The 27231-nt window shown below is 37.3% G+C and overlaps 1 protein-coding gene across 5 annotated transcripts in view; it reads left to right on the top strand.

Annotated features, from left to right (window-relative positions):
• Positions 1 to 27231, top strand: part of TAF4B (TATA-box binding protein associated factor 4b) — a 164133-nt gene that overhangs the window by 100028 nt on the left and 36874 nt on the right. For all 5 annotated transcript variants that reach the window (XM_065533972.2, XM_045378313.3, XM_045378311.3 and 2 more), the window contains one exon: positions 22165 to 22269. In XM_065533972.2, coding sequence (XP_065390044.1) covers positions 22165 to 22269 — 105 coding nt within the window. The remainder of the gene's footprint in view (positions 1 to 22164; positions 22270 to 27231) is intronic.

Genomic DNA, 27231 nt, shown 5'->3' with positions numbered 1-27231 from the left:
TTTCATGCAATTTTTAAGGATCTTTGTGCTAAATAAGAGTGATTTTTCTGAGCAACCTTTTCCCTTAACTGTGCCTCTTGAACTATGAAATCTGTTGTTGCTTAACATTGCTGCAGTTGGCTCCTAGGTGCCAGCAGCAGCAGGTTATTTATGAATGTTTTAAAGGCCCTTATTGTTTGGATTGATGTAGGAATTGAGGCAAAACAAGTGGAAATCTAGTAAGATTCTTACAATCAATGTGGTGTGTTTTCATTAACAGAGAGAAGGAAAATACTTGAACTCTGGATGGAGGGATTTCAGGATTGGGACAGGGAACGCTGGAAAGGGAGAAGGCTTTAAAAAGTTGAAAGGAGAAACATTTTATTTTCAGCAACAAAATATTCCTCATACTGATGTCTTTCCAGTGGAAAATATATCTAAAAATATTAGTATGAGAACTGTACCGATAATTCTCTTTAAGCAAACCTGGCATGCAGATATTAGGGATGGGCAACCTAACGTTGCTCTGAATCATGGGTATCCCACCTTGTTTTAATTAAGGACTGACTAGATGCTTATCTTCTAATTGCATTCCCTTTTTGGAAAATATGCAACAGAAAGCTTACCCTTTTAACCTTACCCTGTCTGTCCCTCCTTCGTAAACCTTCATAAGCATCTGAATCTTAGATTAATTTTTCCTTCGACTTTGTATGGGATGGTTTTGTTTTTGTTTGCGTTTTATTTTAGTATGTTGTTTAATAATTCCCTAAGGGATGAATAGGTGGACAACATTTTTCAAAGAAAACTGTGAGAGGAAATGTACCAAAAAAATGCCTCTCTTAATGAGAACAGGTGGTAGCAAACCTGTGTTTTTCTCTTCCTTTGCACCTCCATTTATTTCTTTTTCCAAGCAAGATTAAAGGAACTCAATGTAACTTCTTTCCAAAATATTTTGAAAGTTTTCTAGTTGCTTCCTATCATAAATCCTCTTTGATCAAAAAAAGGAATCAAATACATTGGCCCCCTTCCAAGAACAGAGCCACTCTGTATTGCAAATGTTTGGTGAAAGTCAAATATTGTCATTTTTGTCATCCTTCTGACCCCTCGAGTTCTTAATAACTTGAGTGTTCTAAGGGGCTCTAGTTCAGAATCAAATACACAGTGATAGTGTATTTTGTTTGATTGCATAAATATTGACCTTTTTTTTTTTTTTTTTTTATGAGATGGAGTCTTGCTTTGTCACCCAGGCTGGAGTGCAGTGGCATGATCTCAGCTCAGGCAACCTCTGCCTCCCAGGTTTAGGTGATTCTCTGGCCTCAGCCTCCCGAGTAGCTGGGATTAGAGGCACGTGCCGCTGCATCCAGCTAATTTTTGTATTTTTAGTAGAGATGGGGTTTCACCATGTTGGCCAGGCTGGTCTGAAACTCCTGAACTCAGGTGATCTACCTGCCTCAGCCTCCCAAAGGGCTGGAATTACAGGAGTGAGCCACCGTGCCTGGCTGACCATATCTTAATAGAGAGTTGGAGTGCTTGCTTGTATGGTAATTTGTGAGGTTAGCATTTAGGATGCATTAATCACTATCATGCTGGTATAAACTATGATGCTTTGGTGTATGAATTTTTGGTATTTGGCTATCTGAGAAGTTTTCTTTGTTCACTCATGAATTTTTTTTTTTTTAGCACAACAGCCTTATGCTTGCTTGATTTAGAACTGATTTGTTTTCCCTTTCAAACCTACCTACCAGGCTTGTCATAGAAAAAAGATTACTGGCTATCTTATAAATGCAGAACTTCGAAGAACTGTTTACAGAAGCTATAGGTTTTCTTTATGCTGAGAAATGTTTCAGCAATGATATTTCTCATATAAATATTAAAAATCACAATCTGAATCCCCTTCATTCATAATCTTATCCATATTTGCTTTCAACTGACTAGAATTCTTAAGCCATGTGTAGTGACTTACACCTGTAATCCTGTCACTTTGGGAGGCTGACGTGGGCGGATCACCTGAGCTTAAGAGTTCAAGACCAGCCTGGGCAACATGGTGAAACCCTGTCTTTACTAAAAATACGAAAAATTAGCTGGACTTGGTGGCGCACACCTGTAATCCCAGTTACTTGGGAGTCTGAGACATAAGAATCGCTTGAATCTGGGTAGCAGAGGTTGCAGTGAGCTGACATGGTGCCACTGAACTGACTCCAGCCTGGGTGACAGAGTGAGACTCTGTCTCAGAAAAAAGTAACTAGAATTTTTTTTTTTCTTTTTTTTTTTTGTGAGACGGAATTTCACTCTTGTTGCCCAGGCTAGAGTGCAAGGGCACGATCTTGGCTCACTGCAACCTCTGCCTCCCAGGTTCAAGAGAGTCTCCTGCCTCAGCCTCCCGAGTAGCTGAGATTACAGGCATGTGCCACCACGCCTGACTAATTTTGTATTTTTGGTAGAGATAGGGTTTCTCCATGTTGGTCGGGCTGGTTTTGAACTCCCGACTTCAGGTGATCCTCCTGCCTCAGCCTCCCAAAGTGCTGGGATTACAGGCATGAGCTACTGCACCCGGATCATTTCTCCTGTAGTTTTTCTTTCCTCTGGTAAAGTTTTAGAGGCTCTTCATCTTTGCATTCCAGATGTAAGGACAAATTGTGTTAAACTGGACAGGTTTTTAAAAAGTATCAAATAATTTCCTTTCATTCTTCCTATCGACTTCTTCTGATTTTGTCATTCTTATTTGGCACTTAAAAACAGACTGCCTTTGGATTGGCCTCCAACCCAGTCTTATTCCATTGAAGAAGTTCCTGCTGCATGGTGCTCCTATTGACCTGACAGGTTTTCTGTCTATTTGAAAACCAGCTGATATGTCTGTGGATATTCCTGTAATTCAAACGTTTTATTTTCAACTTAGAGACTGTCTTCTTTCCCTTTCTCTGTTGCCTGAAAAAACATAAGCATCCTTTCTCTTTTTCTCGCTATTATAACTTTATATTTTCTATACTAGCCCTTTCAAATTCTGAAATTTTTATGATTTTTCTAGATACTTTTCCTAAAATATAAGTACTGGCATTCTTCCATTTTGCCATCTCTTCGTGAAAGTTTTTTTAGTTGGTTTTTTTTTGTTTTTGTTTTTGAGAAGGGTCTCACTCTGTCACCCAGGCTGGAGTGCAGTGACGCAATCTGAGCTCACTGCAGCTTTGACCTCCCGGGCTCAAGCGCTCCTCCTACCTCAGCCTACCAAGTATTTGAGACCACAGGCACATGCCACCACACCTGGCTAATTTTTAAAATTTTTTGGAGAGTCGGGGTCTCCCAGTGTTGTCTAGGCTGATCTCGATCTTGTGACCTGAAGATTTGGCCTCTTGAACTGCCATAGTTCATTTATCATCCAATTATCATTCATTAGGTTCTCTTGGAACCATGAAAGCCTCACTAGTTTCCTTCTGCCTCAGCCTCCGTAAGTTCTGGGATTACAGGCGTGAGTGACTGTGCCCTGCTGAATTTTTTTTTTAATACATGGATTACTAATTGCTAAACTCTAACTTCAGACAAGCAGGCATATTTTTATTTAATGCAGCCGCAAACTTGTATGATATGTGTGTTATGTGTCCTAGGTTAAAATCTAGCCCTCACTTTTTTCTTTTCTTAGCACATCATACAGAATTTTGTAGAGCTATTTGTCTGAATTTGCAGTTCAAACATTTTGATTTGATTGTTGTATATTTTGTGACCCTTATTTCCTTTTGAATTTCTTCTTTCTCCTTTGGGAAATGTGAGGTTCAATGCATCTGTGCAGAGTGAGACAAAGAATTCATTTATTTTCTTTTTACCAATTCCTAGCATTCCACTTTGATTTGTTATCAGATGGTGAGGGAGAAAAAAGGAAATCAAGACCTAATGGTATATTTGCTTCACAATGTAACCTGTAGGAACTGGGAAAAAGAATAAATACTAAATGACTAAAATGTAGACCAGATTAGAAGCCTTGTATCCTAAAGTTTTTGGGATTTTTGTTTATAGAAAATATAGGTTATACAAACTGTTGGTACAATTCATCATAAAACATTGTACAATAAATAAAATACTGAATCATAAGGCTCATTACTGATTAGAAAATATTTAGGCGTGAGAACAGCACAGTATATTTTTAAAATGAAATTTGAAAATATATGAAGTCAATGAAAGGTGATAGTTAGGCAAACTATTAAATTATATCAGTTTGTATTTAGACTTCATGCAAGTTCTACTTGGCCAGAACTCATAGAGTACTGGACAGGGACAAATGAAACTTGTCACAAAAAGTACATTCTAGCAGTCAAATTAATACAGCAAGAGGACGACATTCTTAAAATGACAAGTTATAAAGAACTTGTGTATGACAGCAGAGAAACAGATTGAAAGGTTTCACAGCACTGATAGTGTAGGACAGTGGTTCTCAAACGTTGACATGCATAAAATTATCTGGAGAGCTTGTTAAAATACAGATTGCTAGGTCCCACAACCAGAGTTTATAATACTGTAGTAGGTCTAGGATAGGACCTGAAAATGGGATTTCCAATAAATTACCAGATGTTGCTGCTTTTGCTGCTGCTGCTCTGCACTGAGAACCATTAATCTAGGGTGAGAAAGAAGGGGGTCTTTAAAATTTGTCACTTTTATTTTCCCACTAACTAAATGGTCAAAATACTGTGATTTGGGAATCTGAGATTTGGCCTCTTGAACTGTCATAGTTCATTTATCATCCAGTTATCATTCATTAGGTTCTCTTGGAACCATGAAAGCCTCACTAGGTTTCCTTCATGGATATTTTTACAAGATAACTTTAATGGTAGTATTTCTTTACTGGTATACCTTAAATGGAAAAGAAAATATCAGAGATCCAGAAAAAAAGATTGCATGCATACTTTTTTTTTGATGTGTAGGATCTGTGTGTTTTGAGAGACTTACTACTCTCTTAGTAGAAAGATGCCTATTTGAAAAAATATAGCATTGAACTGGGAGTAAAGTATCTTGGATTCTAGATTCAGCCTGCCATTATCGAGAGCTTGCTTTGGGGAAAGTTACTTTAATTCTTTGAACTTACCTCTGTTTCCTTGTATTTAAAATGAATTTAACAATTCCCGCTCTGCTTATATTACAAGATTGTCATAATTTAGGGGAAGGCGAGGCATAAAAGAAAAAAACAGTAGCTTATAAACATTAACTGTAGGAACATTTAAGGTAGATGTCATTGAGCTCTTAGACTTAAGTTTGAGATAGACCATGAATATGTTATTTCTTTCTTTCCAGAGGACTAAAAAGAAAATGAGAAGAAAAAAGAGTGTAAGGGTGACAACTGAAAAAAATTTTTTTGTAATACAGAATTACTGTAGCACATTAATATTTTACACAATTTATAAATCAAATGTTATTGGTTTAAGTTAAAGAGAGAAGGTGGCTAATTGAGATTATGAGGAATATACTTTTTTTTTTTTCCAGGAAGGTAGGGATGAATGAGTAGTGTTGACCAACAAGGCACCAGAGTTTACATATCAAATTCCAGGAATCTCAGATGTTCTGGACAGTGCCCTGGTATTGTAATAACCAGCCTTAGTGGTTGGGAGAAAAAAAAAAAGATTCTAAACTGTTTGATTTGGTGGAATGACTGCTAATAATTGTCTTTGAGGGCTTAAAAAAGATCTTGTATTTCGGTTGTGGTATCCTTGAAGTTAAGGTGGAATGGTGATTTTTTAAAAATTTGCAACTTGCTTTTTGGTTCCCTTGACTTAAGATTCAGCTGTTAATGTTTAGGAGTTGGTTTTTTTTTTTTTTTTCCTGTTTGTTTTGTTTATTTTAGCATTTAACCTTACATTCCCTGGTAAACTTGTTCTTTTAAGTAATGATTCAGATGTAATTATAATCTTTGTTAAGAATTTTAGAGTTTGATCCATGAAATTTTCCAAAGTGTATCTAATTCAATTTAAAGTTTTACTATTTAAAACGTTTCCACTGTTTGGTGTTAGGGTTTTATTGTTACCTCTGTGTGTACTTAACTTTCATTGTGAAATCTAAGCAAGACGTTTTTCTTAGTTCTTTGTATCCTGAGTTCAAAACCTGGTGTGATATACTTTGTTTCTCTTATTTGTTTAGATTTTTTCATACATTCCTATTCGGTGATGTGATTATTTTCATTGCTACTAACACTTTCCTTAAGCAGAGAAGGAAACACATTTTTTGATTTCCCATATTGTCTATGTCATGACTATCTAGATAAATTTGGTTCTTCCTGTTAAATGTGTCCCTGTTCCTGTCCAGCCTGTCAGCTGACATGAAACTTGGTTTATTCATTCTTCAGCTAGGGCCTCTGATTCTGCTTAATCTTTTGGTTTCTGTTTTCAATAGTTTTTAATTTTCCTTTTGTTCTTGAAAATTACGTGCTTAGCATCAAGAAGTACCTCTATTGAACTTTACCTCTGAGAACTTGTGTGATCTTCAAAGTAATTTCTTAATGTTTTTTGGGTCTTGATTAAAGGCTGTACTAACATGAGTTGTACTTATAAATGAAGAGATGAGTACTTAACACCAGAAATAAAATAATCTTCAATTACTGTTGCTTAGTTGCCTTCTAGGGCACTATCTTGAATTTTAGAGACTGCTACTTCCTATCATAGAGACTGTGAAAAGAGAAATGAAGGCTTCTGCCTTTTTCATTACCCATAAAGGAAATAGTGAGCATATTCTTAAAAGAGAACCTCCCAAACCTGTTTGGTCTCTTTGGAACAAGGTGTTTGTTGCTGGTATTGGTGAGCAAGCAAGCTTACATTTTATTAAACAAAGGCTAGTTGGTATGTAATATAACAGAAACCAATTGTCAGAATTCTGGCTAAACAGTCTTTAAAGAGTTCCAGTTAAGATGGAGTAAAAACACTTCATATTTTCTCTCCCACTGAATACAGCTATAAAATCTGGACAGAATGCTTGGAGCAGCTATTTGAGGACATTGAAAGTTAAATAGTAAACAGATTGGGGAAGAAGATAAGAATTCAAAATACTATTTGAACTGGTGGTGAGGTTGCCACCCTCCATCCCTTACCCCCATTCTTCCTACTGCTTGATTCTAGACCTGGATACAGTCACAGAAGTGAGTGGGAAAGTGGGCTGAATCCCCAGCTGTCTGGCCAGGAGGGGCTCCAGGGAACCCGAAATTACTGGGAAGATGACAGAGAGGGAAGAGCTCAGGAAAGCAACCCCATGGATTGTGTTAAACTCCTAGACGTACTCCTGAACTACACATTTGCCATATGTGGATCTTATTCTAATGAGCATACCAAAGCCTGTAAGAACTGGACCAACAAACCACCACCAGATCCCAGATTGACCACTGGGGGATGCACAGGGCAGATCCAGATAACATTGCGAAAGCTTTGAAAACTGAGCTGACGTAGCCACAGACCACAGAAGTCACATTGGAACCTGTGGCTTGAACCTGTGTTGATTGCATGCTAAAACAAAGGTATTAACATTCTCCAAAGGATATCTAGAATACCCAGAGCATCATAACATAATACAGTTGACATAGGTTTGAAGTGTACAAGTCCACTTATGTGGATTTTTTTCAACCACTTGTGGATGGAAAATACACTATTTGCAGGATGCGAAACCCATGTATGTGGAGGGGCTGACTTTTCATATACACAAGTTCTGCAGGGCCAACTGAGAACTGAATATACATGGATTTTGGTGTACTTCGGCATCCTGGAATCAGTCCTCCATGTATACCAAGGGACGACTGTATTCAAAATATTCAGGATACAATACAAAATCACTTGACATGAAGAACCAAGAATATCTCAACTCCCATAGGAAGGGACAATCAACAGGTACCAGCCCCAAGATAACATAGATGTTGGAATTATCTGACAGACACTTAAACTACTATAAAAATGTTCCAAGAAGCAAATTATAAACACTCTTGAAATGATTGGAGAAATAGAAACTCCTAGCAAAGGGCTAGAAAATATAAAGAATAAAGTTATAAAATGGAAATTTAGGAACTGAAAATGACAATAACCAAAATAAAACACATTCAGCTGAATGAGCTGAATAGCAGGATAGAAATGACAAGAGTCAATTAACCCAGTCAATAAACCCAGGTTCAACTCACATCATAATCAATCTCTGAAAACTATATAGATGTAGAAAATAAAAATTTTGAAAATAACCAAAGAAAAGGACACATGTCAATAAAAGAACAATAATTGCAATAACTAGATTTCTCATTAGAAAGCAAATAGAAAAACTTTTTTTTTTTTAAAGAAAAAGGGAGGAAAAAATGAGATCAGAAGAAAGTAGAGGAAAAGGAACTGTAAACTTAAAATCTTATATATCATGAAAATATCCTGCAGGAATGAAGGTGAAATAAAGAAATTTTCTGGTGAAGGAAAAGGAAGAAAATTCACTGCCAACAGAGTTGCTATAAGACAATTAAGGATATTATTCACAATGAAGTCAGATGATACCAAAGGGAAACTGAACTTCAGGAATGAAGAAAGCACAACAGAAATGGAAAGCATAATAGACTATACTGCTTTTGAATTAAAGTATGTTTAAGTAAAAGCAGATTTGAGGACTGACATTGGCGAGATGACTGACTAGAGATGCCTGGTGCTTGTCTCTTCTACAAAAAAGGACTGAGGCAATGAATAAACAGATAGGATTTGACTAGAATGTCAGAGAGAGCGCTGGAGTGCAGTGGGTGAATGGAGACACACCTGTAAATGATTGGAAATCCAGGAGGGCAGCATGAGGGTACCTAGCATCTGCAGTCCTGTCTTCCCCACCTGGGTTGGATCTAGAGTCAAGAGAGACTTCCCATTGCAGGGAAAAGGCAATCAGAATAACCTAGCCAGTCCCTGTTGCCACCACAAACACATACAGTCCTTACTACAGGAGAACCCCACAGTCCTCAAAAGCCGTGAACCCAGTTTGGAGAGCTACCGTGAATTCACACAGCCGCATTGCCCTGAATTAGGAACACCAAGGTCAGCACTCCCAAGCTTCCATCCAGCCACTGTGAGCCAATGTGCTGCAGCACAGCACCATCTTGAGAACAGGGCCACTTATGGAGTGTTGCCTCCACAAGGAGTCAGTAGGCACTGCACCTCTCCAGCACTGGGGCTCCATCTTCATTGCACCAAGCCCACACTCATGACTCTGAGTGCCAAAACCCCAGCAGCGTGGAGCCTGGGCCCAGGATTGGCTGTCACTGGTCCTGCACAGAAGAGAAGCCAACTCATGCTGCCCTCACTTCCAGCTAGAGGAATAGTCTGGCAGTCCCACCCAAGGCGAACCTGTTCTTGAGCTGGCCAAACTGCTGCATGCCCGCCCCTTAGTGGGAGAGGCCTTCAAAGCCTCTGAGCAGCTGACAGGCGTGTATGTTAGTGGTGTAGCTACCTTCCTGTGCTCAGAGCTTGAGAAACAGCCCTGCAGTGTCCTACCGTCCACAGATAAGCATCTGGTCTGCCCAACAGCCCTGCGCCCACAATCAGGGTCTGCAAAGCTGCTCCACTGGCAGCCACACTCAAAGGCCTGCTGAACAACCGTGAGCCCACATCTTGGGCCTGAGAGACTGAGCCATCCTCACCAGACATGCCTTTAGGCCAGTCAGGCAGCTGTGCACCTGTGTTTTCAGCAAGAGTAACAGCCCTGTGGGCTGCTTCTTGCAGGCATGTCCTCGGGCCAGCTGAGCAACCATGTGTATGTCCTCCTGCCCAGAATAAGAGCCCTGTAGCCCAAATCCAAGCACCGAGTTGGTGGACCCACCATTTGTATGTATATGCCTCTGACCTGAGAAACAGCCCAGTGAGCCCACACCCAGCAAAACTGCACCACCTCCACCACAAACTCAGCCCAGGCCACTGAGACATTTGCATATGTCACTAGTATGGATTACAGCCGAAGAAACTACACTACTGTGTCTACCTAGAACTCAACAAACGGACACCCCAACACCCATTCATACGAGTAAGTCTTTCTCTGTGAAACCTACTCTATAAAATTGGAAGAGGCGACTTCTCTACCACATGAATGGAAATCAGTGTAGGGATACATCAAACGTGAAAAACCACAGATAAATATCCATGAAAAGGAACACAATAATTTTCCAACAACAGAGGCTAATCATAGGGAAGTATATAAAATGCTAGAAAAAGAATTCAGAATAATAATCTTAAGTAAACTCTGTGAGATACAGAATACTGATGAATATTCAGTGAAATCAGGAAAACGATTCACAATTTGAATAGAGAAAATTTTATTTTTATTTGTGTCTTTTTTAGAGACAAGGTTTTATTTACCCAGGCTGGAGTGCAGTGTTTTGAGCATAGCTTACTGTAACTTTGAAGTTCTGGGCTCAAGCCATCCTCCCACCTCAGCTTCCTGAGTATCTGAGACTAGAAGCATGTGCCACCATGCTCCAGCTAAGTGAATGAGAAATTTAATAACAAGATAGATATCATAATAGAGAACCAAACAGAAATCCTACAGCTGTAGAATTCAATGAATGAAATAAAAAATACAGTTGAGACCTTCAACAATACACTACACCAAGCAGAAAAAAGAATTTTTGAACTTGAAGAGATTGAATCTACACAGGCAGACCAAAAAAAAAAAAAAAAAAAAACCAAAAACAAAAGAAAAGAAAAGAAAAAGAAAGCTACAGGATTTATGGGACACCATGAAGCAAACAAATATTCACATTATGGGCATTCCGGAAGGAGAAAAGAAGTGAAAAGATGTAGAAAACATATTTAATGAAATAATAGCTGAAAATTTCTCAAGTATTTGGAGAGAGACATCCAGGTTCAGGAAGCTGGAAGAACCCCAGGTGGATTCATCCCAAACAAGTCCTCTCCTAGGTGCATTATAGTCAAATTGTCAAGTCAAAGTCAATTCTAAAAGCAGTAAAGGAAAAATGTCTATTCACAAATAAAGGTACTCTTATCAGATTAACAGTAGATTTCTCAGCAGAAACTATACAGGCTAGGAGAGAATGGGATACTATATTCAAAGTACTGAAAGGGAAAATTTTAAAAAACTGCCAACCAAGAATATATATATGTGTGTGTGTGTGTGTATATATATATATATATTTTATATATAACTTTATATATATACTTTTTGGTTTTTTTTTGAGATGGAGGCTCGTTCTGTCGCCCAGGCTGAAGTGCAGTGGCATAATCTCAGCTCACTGCAACCTCTGCCTCCCAGGTTCATGCCGTTCTCCTGCCTCAGCCTCCCAAGTAGCTGGGACTAGAGGCGCCCACTACCATGCCCGGCTAATTTTTTGTATTTTCAGTAGAGATGGGGTTTCACCGTGTTAGCCAGGATGGTCTCTATCTCCTGACCTTGTGATCTGCCCGCCTCTGCCTCCCAAAGTGCTGGGATTACAGGCATGAGCCATCACGCCTGGCCCAGCCAAGAATATTATACCCAGCAAAACTATCCTTCAGAAATGAAGGAGAAATAAAATGTCTCACAGATAATCAAAAAATAAGGGAATTCATCACCATTAGACCAGCCTGACAAGAGATACTCAGGAGTTTTACATTTGAAAGTGAAGAAATGACAACCACCATCATGAAAGCATGTGAAGCTATAAAACTCACTGGTAGAACCAATACAGAAAAGAGAAAGAGAGAGGAATCAAACCTTATCACTACAGAAAAAGATCCACCTACACAAATAAACACTAAAAGATGAAGAAAGGAACAATGGATATACAAAACAACCAGAAAACAATCAATAAAATGACAGCAATAAGTCTGCACCTATCAGTAATAATCCTGTGTGTAAACAGATTAAGTTCCCCATTTAAAAGATACAGACTAGTCAAATGGTTAAATAAACAAGACTCAACTGTAAGGTGCCGACGATAAATTCACTTCAGCTGTAAAGTCATACATAGACTGAAAGTGAAGAACAGAAAAAGACATTTCCACAAACAGAAACGAAAAGCTAGCAGGAGTAGCTATACTTACATGAGACAAAACAGACTTAAAGTCAAAATGGTAAAGAGACAAAGACATTATACAATAAGGGATTAATTTGGCAAGAACATATAACAATTGTGAATACATATGTGTACCCCACACTGGACCACTGAGATATATAAAGTAAATATTATTAGATCTAAAGGGAAAGATGGACCCCAATACAATAATAGTTGGAGACTTCAACATTCCATTCTTAGCATTGGACAGATCATGTAGACAGAAAATCAACGAAGAAACGTTAGATTTAAACTGTACCATAGACCAACTGGACTTAGCAGGCATTTATGGAACATTTCACCCAACAGCTGCAGAATACATATTCTTTCCAGAAGTACATGGAATATTCTCCAGTATTGACCATATGTTAGGACACAAAACAAGCCTCAAACATTTTAAAATGTCAAAATCATATCCTAAGTATCTTACCTGACCACTATGGAATAAAAGTAGAAATAAGAGGAATATTCAAAACTGTACAATTAAGCAACAGTCTCCTGGACAACCAATGAGTGAAGGGAGAAATTTCCAGGCCTTACTAACCATCAGGTAATTCATACTGGAGAGAAACCTTATGAATGGAATGAATGTAACAAGGTCTCTAGTTATGTCATATATTTGAAAGGCATCTGAGAAGTCATACTGGAGAGAAGCCTTACAGATGTAATAACTGTGGAAAAGTCTTTACTGAGTGTGCAAGCCATACTAAACATCATGTAATCCATCTGGAGATAAACCTTACAAATGTGGCTGTGGGAAATTTTGTCTACTGTAGTCATACCTCACTAGATATTAGTCCATCCATACTGGAGAGACACCTTACAAATGTAATAAGTGTGTCAGTGCCTTTAGTGAGCATTCAAGCATTACTAAATATCAGGTAATCCATAGGGGAGAAAAACCATACAAATATAATGAAAGTGATAAGTGCTTGTCTTGGCAACCAAACTTCAGCAGACATCAGATAATCCATACTGAAGAGAAACCTTACAACTGCAATGAATGTGGCAAGATCTTCAGTCGAAATTTACACCATGCACAGCATCAGAGAACTTACACTTGAGAGAAAGCTTCCAAATGTAATGAGTGTGGCAAATCCTTTATAATTTGTTTAAGCATTAATCTACCTCAGAGCGGCCATACTAAAGAGAAACCCCGTAACTGTAATATATGTGGCAGTGGCTTCTTCCAGGCCTCAAAACTCTAGGCACCTATATATATGTCTTTGAGTTAACCAGATAAACAATGTGCATGCTAAGACCTTGACCCAAGGATCAAAACTGTTCAATAACAAAGGATTTTTACAGGTTTGTAACATGATTATATTGCATGATGCTGAAGTTTGGGTTACGATTGATCCCAGCTCCCGCGTAGTGAGAATAGTACCCAGTAGTTAGTTTTTCAACACTTTTTCCTCTGTTCCTTCTTTCCCATTCCAAAAGTCCCCAGTGTCTATTGTTGCCATCTCAAAGGATTCTTATTGACTACCAATGCAATAAATGCATACAGCTCTTTGTTTAAAAAAAAAAAAAATCAGTAGTGTTCCTTACACAATGAACTAGCTGAAAAAACAAAATCAAGAAGGCAATCCCTGCCAAACAAACAAACAAAACCACCTTGAAATAATTTAACCCAGGAGATGAAAGAACTCTGCAAGGAAAATGATAAAGCACTAATGAAAGAAACTGAAGAAGATACAAGCAAATGTACAAACATCTCATGCTCATGGATCAGAAGAATTAATACTGTTTTTTTCTTTTTCTTTTTTTTTTTTTTTTTTTTTTTGAGACGAGTCTCGCTTTGTCATCCAGGCTGGAGTGCAGTGGCGTGATCTCGGCTCACTGCAAGCTCCGTCTCCCGGGTTCACGCCATTCTCCTGCCTCAGCCTCCCGAGTAGCTGGGACTACAGGCACCATGCCCGGCTAATTTTTTGTATTTTTAGTAGAGACAGGGTTTCACTGTGTTAGCCAGGATGGTCTTGATCTCCTGACCTTGTGATCCACCTGCCTCGGCCTCCCAAAGTGCTGGGATTACAGGCGTGAGCCACTGTGCCCGGCCAAATTAATATTGTTAAAACGACCATACTACCCAAGGCAATCAACAGATTCAATGCAATGTCTATCAAAATACCAAGGGCATTCTTCACAGAAATAGGAAAAATAAATTTGAAAATTCATATGGAACTGCAAAAGACCTCAAATAGCCAAAGCCATCATGAGCAAAAAGAACAAAGCTGGAGGCATGACACTACCAGACTTCAAAATATACTGCAAAACTGTAGCCACCAAAATAGCATGCGACTGGCTTAAAAACAAAAACATAAACATAGACCAATGGAACAGAATAGGGAATCCAAAAGTTAATCAAGGTGTCTACAGCCAACATATTTTTGACAAAGGTGCCAGGAACATACACTGGGGAAAGCATGTTCTCCTCGAAAATATGGTGCTGGGAAAATGGATATCCATATGCAGAAGAGTAAATGTAGACCTCCGCCTCTTACCCTATTAAAAAATCAAGTCAAAATGGTTCAAAGATCTAAGTGTAAAACCTGAAACTATAAAGCTACTAGAAGAAAACAGAGGAAATGCTTCAGGACATATTTTATGTCAGGAAAATATTTTATGACTAAGACCTCAAAAGTGCATGTAACAAAAGCAAAAATGGATTATGTTAAATGAAAAACTTTTGCATAGCAAAGGAAACAATCCACAGAGTAAAAAAAAATAGACTACAGAATGGGGAGAAATATTTACAAACTATTTATCTGATAGTGGATTAATATCCAGAATATACAAAGAACTCAAGCATCTCAACAGCAAAAAAAATCAGTCTGATTAACAGATTGGCAAATGAGCCAGGTGCAATGGATTATGCCTGTACTCTCAACACTTCCGAAGGAAGAGGTAGGAGGATCACTTGGAGCCAGGAGTTTGAGATCAGCCTGGGCAACCTAGTGAGACCCCATCTCTACAGAAAATTTAAAACTGAAGGTTAGCCATGTATGGTGGCATAGGCCTGTTGTCCTAGCTACTTGGAAGGCGTAAGTAGTGTGATCACTTGAGCCTAGGAGGTTGAGGCTGCTGTGAGCCATGATCATGGTACTACATTCTATCCTGGGTAATAGAGTGAGACCCTGTCTCTAGAAAAAAAAAAATTAAAAACAAACAAATGAGCAAATGATCAGAATAGACATTTCTCAGAAGAAGACATGCAAACAGCCAACAGGTATAGGAAGAAATGTTCTATGCCACTAATCATCAGAGAAATGAAAATTAAAACCACAACTAGATATCATTCGACCCCAGTGAAGATGGCTGTTACCAAAAAGACAAAAAATGAGAAATGCTATCGAGGATCCAGGGAAAAGGGAATTCGGTGAGAATGTAAACTAGTATAGCCACTGTGGAGAATGGCATGGAGGTTCCTCTTAAAACTACAAATAGAACTACCGTATGATCCAGCAATCCCAGTACTGAGAAAGGAAAAGCAATCAGTATGTCACAGAGACATCTGTACTCCCATGTTCATTTCAGCACTATACGTATTAATAATTGCCAATATACAGAATCAACCCAGGTGCTCAACACCAGATGAATGGATAAAGAAAATGTGCCATATATACACAGTAGAATACTATTCAGCTATAAAAAAGAATGATATCTTGTCATTTATGACAACATGGATGGAACCTGGAGGACATATGTTAAGTATTCCAGGAAAAATTAAACACTGTATGTTTTCGCTGATATGTGAAAATTAAAAGTTGGTCTCATAGAAGTAAAAAGGAGAACAGAGAATAGTAGAGGATGGAAAAGGGGATAAGGAAAGATTTGTTAAAGGCTACAAAATTACAGCTAGATAGGAGAAATAAGTTCTACAGCACTGTAGGATGACTATAGTTAATAATACATAGTTTCAAGTAGCTACAAGGAGGCTAATAAATGTTCTTAACATAAAAATATAAATATTTGAGGTGACGGATATACTAATTACCCTCATCTGATCACTGTATATTTATTGCAATATCACTAAGTACCCATAAATATGTACAATTATGTGTCAGACTTAGTAAAAATTAAATTAATATTCAGTAATCAGCTATAGTTTTAAACACCAGCAACAAACAAAATAAATAAGATATTAAAGGATCATAAATCTAACATATGCAAATAAAGGTTTAATGAAATATATATGATTGATGTAAAAAATGATGATTGGTGAAATTCATTAAAGATAAATTGAGATTCACCATATGTATGGATTAGAAAAATTAACACCAGAGATTTTCAATGTATGTACATGTAATATATAAGACAACTACAGCAAAATATGGAGGATAAAGAGCCATATATATGGCCAAGGCTTTTATATTCCACTTGAAGTGGTAAAATATTGATGCTGAGCAGACTGAAAATTTAAATATGTATATTGTAATCCCTAGAGCCACCACTAAAATTGATATAAAACACTTAGAGTTAATATAAAATACAGTAGATAAATTAAAATGTTAAAAAGTTTGAAATAATTCCAAATAGAAAAAGGGAAACAGAGAAATGAAAAACAGAGGGCACATACAGAAAACAAAATGATAGACCTAAATCTAATAATTAATTGTTACATGACGTGTAAATGATTCAAATGTACCAATTAAAAGATAGAGACTCTCAGGGTGGATTAAAAATCTGTAATGGAACTTGAAGCAACTCAAATCACAGGTAATGATATAGGTAAGCTAAAGTAACAAGATGGGAGAAAATGCTTACATTAGAAAAGAAGAAAGACCTCAAATCAATAATTTAAACTTCCTTGAGAAACTGGAATAGGAAGAGCAATATAGACCCAAACCAAGCAGAAGGAAGCACATATCTTTGAGTACTCATCAATGACTTTAGAAAAAAGTTCCCAAAAACTGCTTCTTCGATCAACAATATCAACAACTTTTCGTAAGACTGAGAAAGGAAAAAACAAAGAAGAGAAATCTCTAATATTGCTCTGTTGCCCAGGCTGTAATGCAGTGGTGAGATGTCAGCTCACTGCAACTCCCATCCTCCAGAGTTGAGATCCCATAAGCCCAGGAGGTAAAGGTTGCAGTAAGATGAGATCGCATCACTGCACTCCAGCCTAGACAACAGAGTGAGACCCTGTCCCCCCGCCGCACCCCTCTCCCCAAAAGCAAATATAGCACATAACTTTGCAGAAGTTTGGCAACTTAGATAGATTAAATGACCAATACCTCGAAAAGCACAAACTATCAAAACTTAGCCAAGATGATATGGTTCTGTAATCTTTTTTATTTTTTTTAGTTCTGTAATTATTAAACAAATTGAATTTGTAATTAAAACCTTCTAAGAGAGATACCGGCACAGATTTTTAGTAAATTCTACCAAACATTTACAGAAGAATTAATACCACTTCTACACAGCCTCTTCCAGAAAATGGAAGAGACAGAAAGACTTCCAGTTCATTTTATGAGGTCATTGTTGCCCTAACAGTTAAACCCACAAAGATGTTACAAAACAAGAAAACTGCAGGCTAATATCACTTATGAACATAGATATAAACATCCCAAACAAAATGTTAGCAAATCACATCTAAGATTTGATATAAAAAGATTTGATATAAATCTTTTGATTTGTTTAGATTTGATATAAAAAGAATGTATTGATATTTGACATATAAAAGAATAATATACCATGACTATGTATATTATATTCCAGAAATGAAAAGCTGCTTTAATATTTGAAAATCAGTCAATATAATCTAACATATTAATAGTCTAAGAAACACCATGTGATCCTATCAATTAATTTAGAAATATGTTTGATAAAATTTAAAATCCATTAATGACTGAAAACTCTCGGGAATCTAAGAATAGAAGAGACTTCCTTGGCTGGACATGATGGCTCATGCCTGTAATCCCGGCACTTTGGGAGGCCAAGGCCGGTGGATAGCTTGAGACTGGGAGTTCAAGACCAGCCTGGGCAACATAGCGAGATTCCTGTCTCTATTAAAGTAAGAAATTTTAAAAAGGAAGAGGTTTCCTCAGGCTGATAAAGGATAGCTTTAAAAACCCTGCTAATATCGTTCTTAATGGTGACTGAATGCTTTCTTCCAGTGATTAGGAAAAAGGCAAAGATACTTGCTTTTACCACTACTATTCAGCATTATAGTTTAAGTCCTTATCAGTACAACGAGGCAGGAAAGACAAATAGATTGGAGACATGGAAATAAAGTAGCTTGTCCTTTAATTCTTTTAAGTGTGTTTTCCATAGAGCAAAAGTTTTAAATTTTGATGCAGTCCAATTTGCCAGTTTTTTCTCTTATAGATATACATTGGGTGTCATGTTCAAGGACTCTTTGCTGGACCCCAAGTCATGTTCTCCTATGGTTTTTTCCTGTACACTTTTATAGTTTTACATTTGTATTTTAAGTTATTTTTTTGTATAAGGTGTGAGGTTTGGATCCAGACTGATTTTTAAAAATTTTTTTTGCACGTGAATATTCAATTGTTCCAACAACATTTGATGTTTGTTTGAGATGGAGTCGGACTCTGTTGCCCAAGTTGGAGTGCACTGGCACGATCTCGTCTGACTACAGCCTCCACTTCTTGGGTTCAAGCAATTCTCCTGCCTCAGCCTCCCAAGTAGCTGGGATTACAGGCGTGCCCACCATGCCCAGCTACTTTTTGTATTTTTAGTAGAGACGGGGTTTTAACCATGTTGGCCAGGCTGGTGTCAAACTCCTGACCTCAAGTGATCCGCTCACCTTGAACTCTCAAAATATTGGGATTACAGGCATGAGCCGCAGCGCCCAGCCCCACACTTCTGTGTAAAAGACTATGCCAGACACTAAAGTGGTAAGAATAGACTTTAATCAGCTGCTGCCTTTCCATAGAGGCTGGAAGACGGGGCCTTATCGTCAGATGTTGGATGGAACAAATAGTAAATTCTTCTGGCAATCTTGAGTTTTTTCAGTTAGGCTCTGTAAGGAAGTTAAGGCCATCCTACAATGGTGGCCTTGAGCTGTTAGAAACTGTGTTAATGTTTTTTAGGCCAAGGTTCAGGCCTAGTTTAAAAGAGGATTCAGAAGTTTAGTCAAGGAGAGAATTTTTGTCATTTCTCAACTGCATTCCTTTCCCACCTGGCTAAAAATCAATTGGCCATATTTATATACATCTTATTTGTGGATTCTCTGTTTTGTTCTGTTAACCTATTTGTCTGTCCCTTTGCCAGTATTACATTATTTTGATTACTGTAGCCTTACAAGAAGTCTTAAAATTGCATGGGGTTATTCTTCCAATTTTGTCCTTCTTAAAAAAATGATTTTAGCTATTCTAGTTCGTTTTTCTTTCCATATAAACTTTAGAATCAACTTATCCATATCTACAACAAAATTTTATTAGAATTGTGTTAAGTCTGTGGATAAATTTGGAGAGAATTGAAATCTTTGTTGAGTCTTACAAGCCTGGACACCGCATGTCTCTCTATTTATTTATTTATTTATTTATTTATTTATTTATTTATTCATTTATTATTTCTTTCATAGGCATTTCGTGATTTATAGCGTAGAAATACCTGTGTGTGTTAGATTTATATCTCAGTATTTCATTTGTGAGAGAGCAATTATAAATGACATTTAAAAATTTAAGTTTCCAATTGTACCTTAATGGTGTTTAAAACTTACTTATTGCACGTGTCAACCTTGCATCTTGTAATATTGCTAAACTCACTTATCAGTCTTAGGAGGATTTTTTTATATATAGATAACTTAGGGTTTTCTGGATACATAATCATATCATTTGCAATCCTGTTTCCACAGGCAAGCCTCTAACTCAATGGCTATTTTTATTGAACTGAGGTTACTATTGTAGTCTTTATTCTCGATAAATGCCAGTTTTGCATTAATGCTCAGAACTTCCTCCTTTTCTGGTTAAAAGTACCTGGTTTTACTCTTTTGTGCTTGCCAAGATACATTGGTTTTGAGAAAGCTTGTTATAAATACAGGGCCAATGAAAACTATGGTCGGTTTCCATTTTTGTTAGATTTTTGCAAAATTTTCTGAAATTTTGTGTGAGAGACTTCAGAAAACCAAAATATAATTTGCAGAATGGGAGAAAATGTTACACTACACATAGGGGAATTTGAAGACAGTGGTCAGTTTAAAAATCTTTTATTTGGTGTGGCTATCTTTTAGATGCCATTTCTCTACAGGGAAGGACTTTAAAATATAGCTTGTTTGATTTGTACTGCAGGGTAGATTAACTAAAATCATTATTTTGTCACCTGGAAGTTCTGAATTGTGGCAGCATTAGACTCTAAAACTGTATTTTTTAGTAAAAAGGCCAGCAGCAACAAAAGATATTTTAGAACTTATGAAAACACTTTTCTAACAGTTTATTTATATAAACACAAAGTTTAAAAGGATTTCTGTCCTGTAATTTGTGGAGCAAGTGGAAAATGGTTCTTAGTTCATTTTCTTTGATTAATGGTTGTCTTAGTTCATTCGGGCTGTTATAATGAAATATCTTAGACTGGGTAGCTTATAAACAACAGAATTTTGTTTCTCACAGTTCTAGAGGCTAGGAAGTCCAAGATCAAGGTGCCAGCAGATTCGGTGTCTGGTTAGAGCCTACTTTTACTTGACTATGTTCTCACCTGGTGGAAGGGGCGAGGGGTTTCTCTTAAGTCTCTTTTATAAGGATACTAAGTCTCCACTCTCATAATTTAATCACCTTCCAGGGGCCCCATCTCTTAATAGCAGTCACCCTGGGTGTTAGGATTTCAACATTAGAAGTTTGGAGGGATACAGACGTTCAGAACGTAGCAATTATTTTCTGCTTTACTAAAGATTCAGTTACCTTTTCAGTTATTCATTCTTTCCCCTAATATTAAAACAATTTGAAGTAATCTTAAAGTGGAATTTATGTACTTGGCATCTCCTTAAGACTGACCATTTCACCACAAACTACTTTTTGTTTTCAACCTGCTCTATTTTTAAACACGTGCTAAAAAATTTTGGTTAGTACTCTTTTGAAAGAATATTCTCAATATATGTATAGGGTTTCTCAACAGGTTACTTTCAGTTGACTGTCTTGATCTTGTTTGAATATGTGACTGTCAGCCGGCCCCAGATTCTTTCCTCTTTTCCCTCCATAGTATGAATAATAACATTTTGATGGGAACTGAACATTATTCCTCTCTTCTGAAAAAGCTTAGGGATTTATCTAGTGGTGTTCTATTTTGACTTTCTCACCTTGGTGTTATTATTATTATTATTATTATTTTTTAAATAGAATACCTAATTTGACACTCAGTTGCCTCAATGAAATAATGCAGTTTCTGCCTTTTAATAGGACATCTTTCATGCACACCCCTGTATAGTTTTACCCACATACGAAAACATTATACCCTATAGAGTTGGGCATTCTTGATTAAGTATGACGAAAGGTGTACAACAAAACAGTACTAAATCACTTTAGAATTTTGCCATGAAGATTATAGAGTAAATTGAAGACTTTTGTTTGCAAATGAGAAAGTGTGATGTACTAAAGAGGTTTTTAATGAGAGCATTTTGCTCCACGTGCTGTTTCCACCACTTACTACTTGTGTGGTGCCTTTTATGAAGTTGCACTAACCTCTTAGAGCCTTACTGTCTCCATTAATAAAAATAGGATGATGTATAATTTTTATATTATAGTAATCACCTTTCAATATGATTGTGAGAGTTAAGAAAGTGCCTTGTAAATTATATAGCATAGTAGAACTATGTGCTATAATGTACAAAAACTGTCTTTATTTTAAAGTAAAGTAAATTTAGTCTGAAATAGTTGACTATAGTTTGACCAATCTCTCTCTTACTGTTCAACTTACTCTTCAGGCATTTCTCATCTGTGGTTATACTGGGAGAAATTAAGCTTTAGATGCCTTTCTTCTTTTCTGTACTTCTCCTTTACCTGAGGTCTGCCTCTTCCATATAGAGATTAAGAACTAAAGAGTTTGTTGGAGTAAAAGAATCAGAAAATGTGCCCTTGGCTGTTATGGGAATCTAATGTTTATTTTATATTGTAACTTTATTTGGTGAATGCAGAAATAGGCTTAGTAATCAGTTTCTTTTTCCCTCTGAGCATGAATGTGTATAAACATTGATTTTTTTTCCTTCTGTCTTCTAGTTACAGCAATTGGAACTTGCACAGATACAGCATAGAGATGCTAATCTCACAGCTCTTGCAGCTATTGGACCAAGGAAGAAGAGACCACTAGAATCTGGAATTGAGGTATTGAAATAATGTTCATTATTTTATTTTTAATGTCAAGAAAGCAAGCCAAAAAGAAGCAAAGACTTAAAAATAGTTTACCCTGTTATGCACGTTGTTGCTGCCAGACACTTCTTAAAATTCATCTTTTCCAATTTTATAAAATCTTAATTTTTGCCAGGTTTTAAAGATGTGTATAACCTTGAACTTGTTACTTATTTCATACTTTTTCTTCCCCCATCTCCAGTCATATTGAGTCTTCCAGTATTTAATTTTTTTTATTTCTGTACATTGTTTCTAGTGTTTTTATGCAATCATGTTCCCTCTGTCTAAATCTGGCTAATCTTGTGAGACTGAATCTGCCCCCTTATTTCTTCCATAAACCCTGACTCTTCATTCCCATACCAGCTTCTCTTTTTCTGAGTACATGTGTTTGCATGGCATTAATTGTTTCCTTGTATGAACATTTTCTCTTCTGTTAGATTATAAACTTTTTGAGCAAGGACTATAATATTAGTCTTTTGTATTCCCCATAGAATAGGCCCATGTCTATTCAATAAATAACCTTAATTATTTGGTTAACACCAAGTAAAGGATCTTACTTACATCTTCAGAGTAATTATTTAAGATAATATTAGGGGCGGGCGTGGTGGCTGACGCCTGTAATCCCAGCACTTTGGGAGGCCAAGGCGGGGCGGATCATGAGGTCAGGAGATCGAGACCATCCTGGCTAACACAGTGAATCCCCGTCTCTACTAAAAACATAAAAAATTAGCCGGGCGTGGTGGCGGGCATCTGTGGTCCGAGCTACTCAGGAGGCTGAGGCAGGAGAATGGTGTGAACCCAGGAGGCGGAGCTTGCAATGAGCCGAGATTGCACCACTGCACTCCAGCCTGGGCAACAGAGTGAGACTCCATCTCAAAAAAAAAAAAAAAAAAAAAAGATAATATTAGCCTTTTGGCTTTAGGAGCAATCATTAGGGCTGAGATAGAGGTATACTAAGGGCTCTGAGATAAGGTCAGCAATAAAAGAGCCATAGCTCATCTTATACTTCTCTATAGAATTTAAATCTTCTTTGAGGCAAACTTCCTACCAATGTTGATCCTGAACATTGGTAGTTTCTAAATGAACGCCACTCACCTTAATAGATGAAAGATTTTAAAATTCTAGTTCTTTTTCATTTTAAATGTAACGTGAAATATTCTCCCCCTCTCCTGCCTCACCGGATGTAACCACTGTTAAGCTTTTCGCATATCCTTCCAGGAATTTGTTATGAATATGGGCACATATATGACATGCATTCACAAATCTACATGTGTGGTTTTGTTTTTAGTTAAATGTGATCAAACTGTACCTATTATTATGCCCTTAATATTTTCCCCCTTTCCACAGTCTACCTCATGTAATTTACTTCCATACTTCTTAAGGGTGTATGACATTACTGTATTTAAACCATAATTTATTCAACCAACCCTCCAGTGGACATTTAGGTTGCTTCCAGGTTTTTGCCTTTATTGCCTCAGATAACATTTTTGTACTTACATTGTTGTGTGCTTGTACAATGTAAGTACAGGCAAAATTCATAGAAATGGAATTCCTGACTTAAAGGGTATGAACATTAGGAAAAACTCTATGGGAAAAAATTCAAATATATACAAAGGTAGAGAAAGCAGTATAATGAACCCTCATATGGTTGTGAAAGTTAAAAAAGGACTTTGTAAATTATATAACATAGTAGAACTGTGTCTTACTGCCTCTATTTTAAAGTAATTTTCTTTATATCTGAAATGGTTGACTGTAGCTTGACCAATCTCTCTCATACTATTCAACTTATTCTTCAAGTATTTCTTATCTGTGCTTATACTGTTATATATAGCACTACCCTGCTCCAGCGACCATCAATTATTTTTTTTATGTATGTATGTATGTATGTATGTATGTATGTATGTATGTAGAGATAGGTCTTGTTCTGTCACCCATGATGGAGTGGCACAATCTTGGCTCACTGCAGCCTTAACTTTCCGGGCTCAAGCAATCATGTCACCTCTCACCCACCCAAGTAGCTGAGCTACAGGCACACACCACCATGCCTGGCTAATTTTTTTTTCTTTTTTTTTGGTAGAGACGGAGTTTTGCCATGTTGCCCAGCTTGGTCTCGAACTCCTGAGCTCAAGCAATTCACCCGCCCTGGCCTCCCAAAGTGCTAGGATTGCAGGTGTGAGCCACCTCACCTGGATAGGACCATCAATATATGCTTAATCTTGTTTCATTTTATGTGCACCAACTTTCTTAGATTAAAATTTTCATCCCTTGGATTATTTTAAAGTCATTCCCACACTCAGCATTATTTAATGCATAAATATTATTTGTTGCTCATGATTTTTATTAACTATTTAAAAATTACCCTCTAAGTTGAATCAGTTTTTATATTCATTAATGTGCCTATCTCACCACACTCCCATTAACACTGGGAACTATCTTTGCCATCTCATGACTGAAAATGCAAGTTTTTATAGAGTGTTAAGTTATGAGTAAGTTGAGCAACTTTTCATGTATAAATAGGCATTTTCAATTTTTCTTTTTCCCATGGAGTTGTATTTTTCAATCTATTAAGGAAATAGAACAACTCATTTTCCCTAGCCCCATTTTCTTTTTTTTCTATTTATTTATTTATTTACTTACTTTATTTTTATTTTTTATTATACTTTATGTTCTAGGGTACATGTGCACAACATGCAGGTTTGTTACATATGTATACATGTGCCATGTTGGTGTGCTGCATCCATTAACTCGTCATTTACATTAGGTATATCTCCTAATGCTATCCCTCCCCCCTTCCCCCACCCCACAACAGGCCCCAGTGTGTGATGTTCCCCTTCCTGTGTCCAAGTGATCTCATTGTTCAGTTCCCACCTATGAGTGAAAATATGCAGTGTTTGGTTTTCTGTTCTTGCGATAGTTTGCTGAGAATGATGCTTTCCAGCTGCATCCATGTCCCTACAAAGGACATGAACTCATCCTTTTTTATGGCTGCATAGTATTCCATGGTGTATATGTGCCACATTTTCTTAATCCAGTCTGTCATTGATGGACATTTGGGTTGGTTCCAAGTCTTTGCTATTGTGAATAGTGCCGCAATACACATACGTGTGCATGTGTCTTTATAGCAGCATGATTTATAATCCTTTGGGTATATACCCAGTAGTGGGATGACTGGGTCACATGGTATTTCTAGTTCTAGATCCTTGAGGAATCGACACACTGTCTTCCACAATGGTTGAACTAGTTTACAGTCCCACCAACAGCGTAAAAGTGTTCCTAGTTCTCCACATCCTCTCCAGCACCTGTTGTTTCCTGACATTTTAATGATCGCCATTCTAACTGGTGTGAGATGGTATCTCACTGTGGTTTTGATTTGCATTTCTCTGATGGCCGGTGATGATGAGCATTTTTTCATGTGTCTGTTGACTGCATAAATTTCTTCTTTTGAGAAGTGTTCATATACTTGGCCCACTTTTCGATGGGGTTGCTTGTTTTTTTCTTGTAAATTTGTTTGAGTTCTTTGTAGATTCTGGATATTAGCCCTTTGTCAGATGAGTAGATTACAAAAATTTTCTCCCATTCTGTAGGTTGCCTGTTCACTCTGATGGTAGTTTCTTTTGCTGTGCAGAAGCTCTTTAGTTTAATTAGATCCCATTTGTCAATTTTGGCTTTTGTTGCCATTGCTTTTGGTGTTTTAGACATGAAGTCCTTGCCCATTCCTATGTCCTGAATGGTATTGCCTAGGTTTTCTTCTAGGGTTTTTATGGTTTTAGGTCTAACATTTAAGTCTCTAATCCATCTTGAATTAATTTTTGTATAAGGAGTAAGGAGGGGATCCAGTTTCAGCTTTCTACTTACGGCTAGCCAGTTTTCCTAGCACCGTTTATTAAATAGAGAACCCTTTCCCCATTTCTTGTTTTTGTCAGGTTTGTCAAAGATCAGATGGCTGTAGATGTGTGGTATTATTTCTGAGGGCTCTGTTCTGTTCCATTGGTCTATATCTCTGTTTTGGTACCAGTACCATGCTGTTTTGGTTACTGTAGCCTTGTAGTATAGTTTGAAGTCAGGTAGTGTGATGCCTCCAGCTTTGTTCTTTTGACTTAGATTATTGTCTTGGCAATGCGGCCTCTTTTTTGGTTCCATATGACCTTTAAAGTAGTTTTTTCCAATTCTGTGAAGAAAGTCATTGGTAGCTTAATGGGGACGACATTGAATCTATAAATTACCTTGGGCAGTATGACCATTTTCACAATATTGATTCTTCCTATCCATGAGCATGGAATGTTCTTCCATTTGTGTCCTCTTTTATTTCATTGAGCAGTGGTTTGTAGTTCTCCTTGAAAGAGGTCCTTCACATCCCCTGTAAGTTGGATTCCTAGTTATGTTATTCTCTTTGAAGCTATTGTGAATGGGAGTTCATTTATGATTTGGCTCTCTGTTTGTCTGTTATTGGTGTATAAGAATGCTTCTGATTTTTGCACATTGATTTTGTATCCTGAGACTTTGCAGAAGTTGCTTATCAGCTTAAGGAGATTTTGGTACCTTGCCCTATTTTCTTTCAGTTTGTCTGGACTTCATTCATCTGAAAGTTTTATTTTTTCTTTAAAGAATGCCACAGTCTTTCATTTTTTATTTTTGTCTTTTGGGTTTATATTCTATTTAGAAGGCCCTTTCTTAGTTAGAATTATGTGCTACTACTTTTATCATTTCACTTTTTTTTTTTTTTGAGATGGAGTCTCGCTCTGTTGCCTAGGCTGGAGTGCAGTGGCGCGATCTCGGCTCACTGCAAGCTTTGCCTCCCGGGTTCACGCCATTCTCCTGCCTCAGCCTCCCGAGTAGCTGGGACTACAGGTGCCCACCACCACACCTGGCTAATTTTTGTGGTTTTTTTTGTATTTTTAGTAAGCATAAATCTTTGATTCATAATGAACTCAAGTAAGA

The sequence above is a fragment of the Macaca fascicularis genome, chromosome 18, assembly GCF_037993035.2.
Source record: "Macaca fascicularis isolate 582-1 chromosome 18, T2T-MFA8v1.1".
NCBI lineage: Eukaryota > Metazoa > Chordata > Mammalia > Primates > Cercopithecidae > Macaca > Macaca fascicularis.
This window is presented reverse-complemented; position numbering and strand designations above follow the sequence as displayed.